At 61.0% G+C, this 8,979-nt stretch overlaps 1 protein-coding gene across 1 annotated transcript; it reads left to right on the top strand.

Annotated features, from left to right (window-relative positions):
• The first annotated feature begins 1,949 nt into the window (after positions 1-1,949).
• LOC144267058 (carbonic anhydrase 4-like) lies at positions 1,950-6,893 on the top strand. Its single transcript, XM_077820718.1, has 8 exons — positions 1,950-2,031; positions 2,184-2,213; positions 2,852-3,016; positions 3,554-3,702; positions 5,539-5,628; positions 5,862-5,934; positions 6,211-6,374; positions 6,684-6,893. The coding sequence occupies exons 1-8, from the start codon at positions 1,953-1,955 to the stop codon at positions 6,891-6,893; spliced, it is 960 nt and encodes a 319-aa protein (XP_077676844.1). The 5' UTR covers positions 1,950-1,952.
• The last annotated feature ends 2,086 nt before the right edge of the window (positions 6,894-8,979 follow it).

The following is an 8,979-nucleotide window of genomic DNA, read 5'->3' on the forward strand; positions in this document are numbered from 1 at the left end:
AGTTGTTGGGGTGAAGCACAGCAGAGTTTACACTGTCAGCAGCTGCCTGTTTACAGGCTCCCAGCGAGGAGAGGAAGACACTTCCCTCTGGGTACAACACAGACCAGTTCCCACAAGCTGGCCCAGTTATCCAGACTGGTTCCCAGTCAGACTTGTAGATGCTACCGACAAAGAGAGAGTCCTCTGTCCCCTGTCCCCACATGCCTTTGTGATCTGAGCCCCCTAACCCCAAACTGGTCCTGAGTCCAGACCCCCCTTGTTTAACTCATTGGACTCCACTCCCCTCCCAGAGCTCTGAGGAGAACCCAGGAGTTCTGACTCCCAGCCCTCCCCCATCCCACTCACTACACTAACCCACTAGACCCTGCCCCCCATTAATGACTGTCATGGTCAGTACAGGTCACAGTGGGGAAGCAGCCAACCTCATGAATTTAAAACCCTTGTATGGGCCGTGGTATGTCACCAAAATTATCTGGCCTCATCCTCCTGCCCTGTTTTCAGAGAGTCCCAGCGACTCCACATCTCCAGGCTAGAGAACCAGTCGGGGCAGGGGAGGGGGATCAACGCCAACTTTGACCCTTCTTGCACCCCATCCTGGGACCAGGACACCTGGTTCTCCCCCCAGCTCTGGGAGGGGAGTGGGGTCTGGTAGGTGAGATAGGAGGTTGTGAGTGAGGACTCCGGGTTCTAGCCCCAGCTGAGGGGTTCAAGGAAGTCTTCTGGCTCCTGGAGACCTGTGGGTATTCCCCACATGTTGAGCAGGGTGTATGAAAGACACCAGCCTGACACTGTTGTGAGTCAGTCTCAGCCTGTTAAATGGGAAATGAGAACCTGTAAACCCAGGAAGCACGGTTGCTCCATCCGCCCAGCTTGAGTTTCAGCAGATGGGGAAACAGATCTGGGTATCATGGGGTTACAGAAGATGACATCAGCATCTTCGCCTTGTACACCCGCCAGCTGCCGAACGCCCTCAGGGGGCTATGAACACACCTGGTTGTTCAGGAGAGGCGGCCGGCCCAGTGCCCCAGAGCGGCATTAGGGGGTGCTGTGCCGGGAGTGGAGTGGGAGGGGCTCAATAGAGGGCGCTCTCTATCCTCTGAGTGCCAATAACTGAGGGTGGCAAAAGTCTAGTCTAATAATTTAGACGTGGGGACTGAGAGCCAGGACACCTGGGTTCTGCCCTCAGCTCTGAGAGGGGAGTGCGATCTAGTGGGTTAGATCAGGGGGAGCAGGAAACAAGGACTCCTGGGTTCCATCCCCAGCTCTCGGCAGGCAATAAGGGGCAGTGGTTCAGGGACATCTGCTCACCCCAGGGTGGGTGTGAGGTACCCTTCCAGCAGCGGGGGACGTGCTGTGCCCCATGCCGGGCTGCCCTGTGTCACTTCCTTCTTGCGCCATCTCTCCTGCACATCCCTTCCAAGAAGAGCGAGAGCCGACGTGGGCATCTGAGACCAGCTCTCCCCCTACAGGGGGTGCCCACGGCCTCCCAAGTTGGCGCCCCTTTCTCCTCTTTCTCACCATCCCCCTCTTTCCTTCCCACTCCCTGGTTTTCTCTCTCCCTCCCTTCCCAACCTCTCTCTGTCACTGCCCCACCCCGTGGATGTAACTCATCCCTTCCCTGTAATTCCACCCCCCGGCTGCACTGGGCTGGACTGGGCGGTGACCCCATGTATATAAGGAGCTGCAAGGAGCCCTTCACCCCTGCAGTGTGACCTTCCCCCACCAGGCACAGAGCAGGTGAGAGCTGCTTGCTGCTGAGCATCTCTAGGGGCCTGTCTCCTCTAGGGGCGCCAGCTCCAGGGGTGGGAAATGAGGCATGGGGCCCGTCCCCTCTAGGGCGCAGGCTCCAATCTGGCCCCAGAGTGGGGCACTGGCTGGACCAGGGCAGGGGAGTTGAATCCAGACTCTCCAATCCTTTCTCCAGGTTGCTGTCAGCAGGTGACATCGGAGACATGAATCCTGCCTGGGTCCAGCACCTCATTGTCCTGGGGACGCTGCTGGGCGCCGGCTTCACCAGTGCCGATACAACAGGTAAAGCTGCTCCCCAGCCCGCCCCGCCCCTGCTCTACAGTGACCCTACCTGCTGGGGCCAAGCCCAGGGCAGGGAGGGGGCAGCAGGATGTGGTTATTTATCGGCCACCTCCCGGCTCTGACCCCCTCCCCCACCTCTCTCTGTCCTGCAGGTTCCTGGTGCTACGAAGACCCAAAATGTGGTAAGAGAACCCATCCATCCCCTGCGACACAGACATGCAGCCTTTGACCTCACCCAGAGTGGGATTAATTACTCTTTTCTCACTTTTTGGGTGGGTGGGGAAACTGAGGCACAGAGAAGGGGTGGGGCAGCCCCACCTCCCTGCTCTAAACCACAACCCCTCCCAGAGCCGTGTGTAAAACCCAGGAGCCTCCCCTGCTCTAACTCACTAGACAGAATTCCCTGGCCGGAGCTGCAGAGAGAACCCAGGAGTTCTGACTCCCAGCTCCCCCACTTTATCACACCAGAGCCCACTCTGCTGCCAGAGTCAGGGACAGAACCCAGGAATCCTGACTCCTGGACTAAAATTTGGGGTGAGGGATAGCTCAGTGGTTTGAGCACTGGCCTGCTAAACCCAGGGTTGTGAGTTCAATCCTTGAGGGGGCCATTTAGAGATCTGGGGCAAAAATTGGAGATTGGTCCTGCTTTGAGCAGGGGGTTGGACTAGATGACCTCCTGAGGTCCCTTCCAACCCTGATATTCTATGATTCATGCAGCCACCTCTGGGGTGGGTGACACCAGCGGATTAACATTCTGACTCCTCCCCCATTTTCTTCTGTGGCCCTTCCCCCTCCCTGTTGGCTTCTCCCCTCTTGGCAGGTCCAGAGACATGGGCGGCTCTGGGTCACTGTAACGGCACCAGGCAATCCCCGATCAACATCGTCACCCTTGATACTGTCCACAATCCCCACCTGGGGGCTGTGTCCCTCGCTGGCTATGGGGATGCCAGGAAGCTTATCTCCATGGAAAACAAGGGGACGACAGGTAGGTACAGACTGCCCCTAAACCGAGCACCCTGCACTGCCAGGCCAGATGCCTGGGTCCCAGAGCCAGAACTAGGCATTTTAGCACCTGTGGTGAGCAAACATATCTGTGCCCCCAGAGGCGACACATGGGGGGGCAGGCAGGGGGCCTGTGGGCCCCCCCCCCCGATTTTGCCTTCCATTTAGCACAGAAGGGGAGAGGAGCCATGCCACCCGCCCTGCCTGGGGAGCACCTGGCTGTGCAGAGGTGGCCTGGCTCGGGGCACAGGGCAGGGAGGGCTGCCTGGCAGCCAGCCAGCACCCTGGCTCCCCACAGCTCAGAGACCCAGGGGCCCAAGCGGGCAGGTCGCTCCCACCAGCTTCTGAACCAAACAGTGGGGCACACCTGGGTGGCTGCCCGGCTCACCCTGCCCATGTTACAGCCCTGCTGGGTCCCATTCCCCACCCTGGTCCCTGCCCCGGAGTGAGTGCCCAGCACTGCCACTCCGGACGCCTGGGTCCCATTCCCTGTGTTGGTCTCTCTCCCCACCCCCTACAGTGGACGTGCTTTTAGCGGATGGGCTCCGTCTCAGCGCCCAGGGGCTCCCAGCTATCTACACAGCCAAATCCTTCCACCTGCACTGGGGCCAGGGGGCAGCCCAGCCCGGCTCGGAGCATTTCATCAATTACCAAGGATTCTCCATGGAGGTGAGAGAGGCAGGGGGGCGCAGCACTGGTCCCAGTGCCCCAGTGCAGAGCTAGGGGATGCTGTGCGGTCTGGAGTGGGCTGTGGGGGCAGAGCGGGGGGCGCCGTGCTGCAAGGAGCAGGCAGGAGGCTCAGTAGGGGGCGTTCTGCTGCAGGGAGCAGGCGGGGGGCTCAGCAGGGGGCGCTGTGCTGCAGGGAGCAGGCGGGGGGCTCAGCAGGGGGCGCTGTGCTCCAGGGAGCAGGCGGGGGGCTCAGCAGGGGGCGCTGTGCTCCAGGGAGCAGGCGGGGGCTCAGCAGGGGGCGCTGTGCTCCAGGGAGCAGGCGGGGGGCTCAGCAGGGGGCGCTGTGCTCCAGGGAGCAGGCGGGGCCTCAGCAGGGGGCGCTGTGCTGCAGGGAGCAGGCGGGGGCTCAGCAGGGGGCGCTGTGCTCCAGGGAGCAGGCGGGGGCTCAGCAGGGGGCACTGTGCTGCAGGGAGCAGGCGGGGGCTCAGCAGGGGGCACTGTGCTGCAGGGAGCAGGCGGGAGGCTCAGCAGGGGGCGCTGTGCTGCAGGGAGCAGGCGGGGGGCTCAGCAGGGGGCGCTGTGCTGCAGGGAGCAGGCGGGGGGCTCAGCAGGGGGCGCTGTGCTGCAGGGAGCAGGCGGGGGCTCAGCAGGGGGCGCTGTGCTGCAGGGAGCAGGCCGGGGGCTCCGTAGAGGGCGCTGTGCTGCAGGGAGCAGGCGGGGGGCTCAGCAGGGGGCGCTGTGCTGCAGGGAGCAGGCGGGGGGCTCAGCAGGGGGCACTGTGCTGCAGGGAGCAGGCGGGGGGCTCAGCAGGGGGCGCTGTGCTCCAGGGAGCAGGCGGGAGGCTCAGCAGGGGGCGCTGTGCTGCAGGGAGCAGGTGGGGGCTCAGCAGGGGGCGCTGTGCTGCAGGGAGCAGGCGGGGGGCTCAGAAGGGGGCGCTGTGCTGCAGGGAGCAGGCGGGGGGCTCAGCAGGGGGCGCTGTGCTGCAGGGAGCAGGCGGGGGCTCAGCAGGGGGCGCTGTGCTGCAGGGAGCAGGCGGGGGGCTCCGTAGAGGGCGCTGTGCTCCAGGGAGCAGGCGGGGGGCTCAGCAGGGGGCGCTGTGCTCCAGGGAGCAGGCGGGAGGCTCAGCAGGGGGCGCTGTGCTGCAGGGAGCAGGCGGGGGGCTCAGCAGGGGGCGCTGTGCTGCAGGGAGCAGGCGGGGCTCAGCAGGGGGCGCTGTGCTCCAGGGAGCAGGCGGGGGGCTCAGCAGGGGGCGCTGTGCTGCAGGGAGCAGGCGGGGGCTCAGCAGGGGGCGCTGTGCTGCAGGGAGCAGGCGGGAGGCTCAGAAGGGGGCGCTGTGCTGCAGGGAGCAGGCGGGGGGCTCAGCAGGGGGCGCTGTGCTGCAGGGAGCAGGCGGGGGCTCAGCAGGGGGCGCTGTGCTGCAGGGAGCAGGCGGGGGGCTCCGTAGAGGGCGCTGTGCTCCAGGGAGCAGGCGGGGGGCTCAGCAGGGGGCGCTGTGCTCCAGGGAGCAGGCGGGAGGCTCAGCAGGGGGCGCTGTGCTGCAGGGAGCAGGCGGGGGGCTCAGCAGGGGGCGCTGTGCTGCAGGGAGCAGGCGGGGCTCAGCAGGGGGCGCTGTGCTCCAGGGAGCAGGCGGGGGGCTCAGCAGGGGGCGCTGTGCTGCAGGGAGCAGGCGGGGGCTCAGCAGGGGGCGCTGTGCTGCAGGGAGCAGGCGGGGGCTCAGCAGGGGGCGCTGTGCTGCAGGGAGCAGGCGGGGGGCTCCGTAGAGGGCGCTGTGCTGCAGGGAGCACGCAGGGGCTCCATAGGGGGCACTCTCCAATTTTTCTCTCTCTCCCCCTTTAGCTCCACATTGTTCATACCAAGAACAACCTGAGCGTGGCTGACGCCCTCAAGGATCCCGAGGGAATCGCTGTGCTGGCCTTCTTCCTCCAGGTTTGGCAGTGCGGGGCGACAAGCCCGGACTCCTGGGTTCTATCCCCAGATCTGGACAGGCAGCGGGGTCCAGTGGGGGCTGGGCAGCAGGACTCCTGGGTTCTCTGGATGGGAAATGGTATCTAATGATTCGAGGAGGAACCGGAGTCTTACCCTGAGTCACTCTATGACTCCCAGCCCTCCCCACGCCTCAGTTTCCCTATTTGCTGTACTCATGTGGTCTTGTCCCTCAGGCAACAGCCCACACACGCCCCTCCCACTCCTGGGATTCCTTCACCCAACACTTGAAGAAGGTGGCTCTGAAGGGTGAGTATCCCCTGAACTGGGGTGCGCGAGAGGTGGATTACGGCTGGCCTAGCATTGGGGCTGGGGACAGTACAGCTCTGTGCCACCAGGGGGCGAGAGAGACTAATGGATGAGAGGAGCGGGGTTGGGGCTAGGAGTCCGGGCTACTGGGTTCTGTCCCTAAAGCTGGGAGGAGAGTGGCATCTAGTGGGTTAGAGCAGGGGGGCTGGGAGCTAGGACTCCTGGGTTCTATCCCCAGCTCTGGGAGGGGCCCTCACTCTCCCTCTGCCCCTCCAGGGAAGAAAACAGATCTGGACGGCTCCTTCTCCCTGCGGGAGCTCCTGGGCTCGGTGGACCTAGCCCGCTATTACCGCTACCAGGGCTCCCTCACCACCCCCAACTGTGACGAAGTCGTGGTCTGGACTGTCTTCCCCGACCCCGTCCTGGTGCCTCCTGGCGTGGTGAGTGTGGGGCTGGGGGGAAGGGAGGGAGTCAGGACTCCTGGGTTCTCTCCCCAGCTTTGGGAGGGGAGTGGGGTCTAGTGGGTTAGAGCAGAGGGGGCTGGGAGCCAGGGCTCCTGGGCTCTTTTTCCAGCTCACCTCCCCTCTGCTGTTCAAACCCCCACTCTCTCTGCTCCAAGGTGGTCCCCATCAGAACCTTCCCAGTTCTCTCCATTGATGGGGTGTCCTCCTCTGCACGCAGTAGGGCACCCCAAGTTTGCCTCCCCCCTCAATTTGACACCCCCCACTAATCTGTCTCTCTCTCCCCAGGTGGCTGCGTTCCCCTCCATCCTCAGCTCCACAAACTCAGATGCTGGGCCCCGGCTACAGAACAACTACCGGCCTCTGCAGAGCCTTGGGAATCGCCACGTGCAGGCCTCCTCGGGCCTCCGAGTCGCCCCCAGCTCCTCTTCCACCCTGCGGCCTGCAACCTTGATCCCTCTGCTCATCAGTACCGCAGCAATTGCCTGGCACCTATAAAGGGACAGAGCCAGACACGGGGGGTGCTGGGAGCCAGGACTCCTGGGTTCCATTCCTGGTTCAGCCACAGACTCCCTATGTGACCGTCATCAAGCACCATCCCCGCTCTGGGCCTCAGTTCCCCATAGATAAAATAGTGATAGGTTTTGCTCCACAGTCCTGGAGACAGCATTGATCACAGTCCTCTTGGAGACTGGATGGGAACACAACCTTCAGCTAATATATCTGTTAAGGAAAAGTTAGCATATGTGACTCCATTTTGGTTTGGGGCCCACCATTGTCTAAAAGCAAGCAAGTTGTTGGGGACACTGGGTCATGGCCACTAGGTAACTCGAGGGGATGGAAGACCACAAGTGTCGATGAAGCCCCCTCGCACTAGGCCCAGGTGTCCGTGTCCTTGCCCCACCCCACCCCCGCCTGGAGGCACACACAGCAGTTATGCTGAGGATCTGCAACAATATGCTGCAGAGTCAGACTGCCTGAAACGACGCAAGGCCAAACAGGGCAGATATGGAAGAACAATGCTGAATAAAGCAGCTTTATGTATGGTATAAGAAATGATACAGAGAACAAGGGAACTAGCTGGGAACTGGATTGGCTGGCTATATGGATACTTAGGGCAGCTTGCTATTGGATAGGTATGCTGGGAAAAAGGATGTATAAAAGCCTGTGTAACTTCCTGCTCTGTGTGCAGGATTTGAGATTTTATTCTCCCTGTACCTTTTTGCAGCTACAAATAAACTTTTCTGCTTCTCCACCCTGTTGTGATTCTTGGGTGTAGCACACTGGGCAGCGAACCAACCTCAGCTGTTGTTTAGCCTCTCGGCACTGGGTGCTGGCAACAGCTTTGGCGTCCCTGGGTGGGTGACGAGGCTGCAATTTAGCCTTGCCCGGACCACTCCTGGAGGTCGAGGATTGCGGCGAGAACCGACGCCCAGCGCGCACCGGTGAGTTCACCGGGGGCCTCGGAGGAGACGCGATTTGATAGACCCCGGAGGGCACAATGGTGTAACACACTCATATAGTGGAGAAGTTGTTGTGGACGACGGTGAGGAACCGGTCCCTTAGACATGGGGGAGGAGCAGCTGCAGGTCACGGTGAAGAACTGGTCCCTTGGATAAGGTAGGAACCTTTTGAAATTGTATGCTCTGTTGCAACCTGGGGACGCCCAGAGTTACCCTGTAGGTATGGGACAGGGACAGAGCTCAGGGGTTAGGGCACGGTGTACGCCCCTAGAATGCATTCTAGCAAACTGGAAGGTATTTGGTGCGGATCCGATGACTAAGAGCCAATTAAAACGATTCTGTACAGTTGACTGGTTTCAATATCAACTAGAGGACCAGGAGTGGTGGCCACCAGGAGGGTCAATTAATTACAACATAATCCTCCAATTAGTTTTGTTTTGTCAGTGAATGGGTAAATGGAATGAATACTTGTATGCACAAGCGTTTATGGCTTTAAGAAATAGAATAGAGCTGTAATTCTGCAGAGATGTAATTTGACTCCGACTGGTTCGGTAGCAACTAATGTTAGTCCCCAGACCCCCACCCCCACTGTAATGGCAGAGCCGGTGTCCCCTTCGGCCCCCACGCCCCCACCTTATAAGGGTAGGATGCCTCGGGTTACAGAGATTGCCCCCTCGGTGGGACTCTATCCTTTGCTTACCGAGACCATTGTGGCTTGCCCAGGGGCAGATGGACGTCAGGCTACCACTATGCAAGTTTACACCCATGTGCCATTCAATCCAATAGACTTAGCAGCTTTTAAAACACAGGCTGGGGAATTCTCAACGAACGCAAGCAGGTTTATTTCAGTCTTTGAGGGGTGCCTCAGTAGTCACAAGCCGGACTGGGATGATTGTAACATCCTCCTGCGAACCCTATTGTCTGAGGTTGAAAGACAACAGGTTGTGTCCAAGGCAAGGGAGGAGGCGCAGAGACGGTACGACCGGGGTGGTATTAATATCCCTGACCCGGATGCATAGGTCCCCCGAGCAGACCCCAGGTGGGATCCAAATGATCATGGGGATATGACCCCCCTTACCTCCTATAAGGAGTTGCTTTTGAATGGACTCCGTCACTCGGCT

The sequence above is a fragment of the Eretmochelys imbricata genome, chromosome 6 (assembly GCF_965152235.1).
Source record: "Eretmochelys imbricata isolate rEreImb1 chromosome 6, rEreImb1.hap1, whole genome shotgun sequence".
In the NCBI taxonomy this organism is placed as follows: domain Eukaryota; kingdom Metazoa; phylum Chordata; order Testudines; family Cheloniidae; genus Eretmochelys; species Eretmochelys imbricata.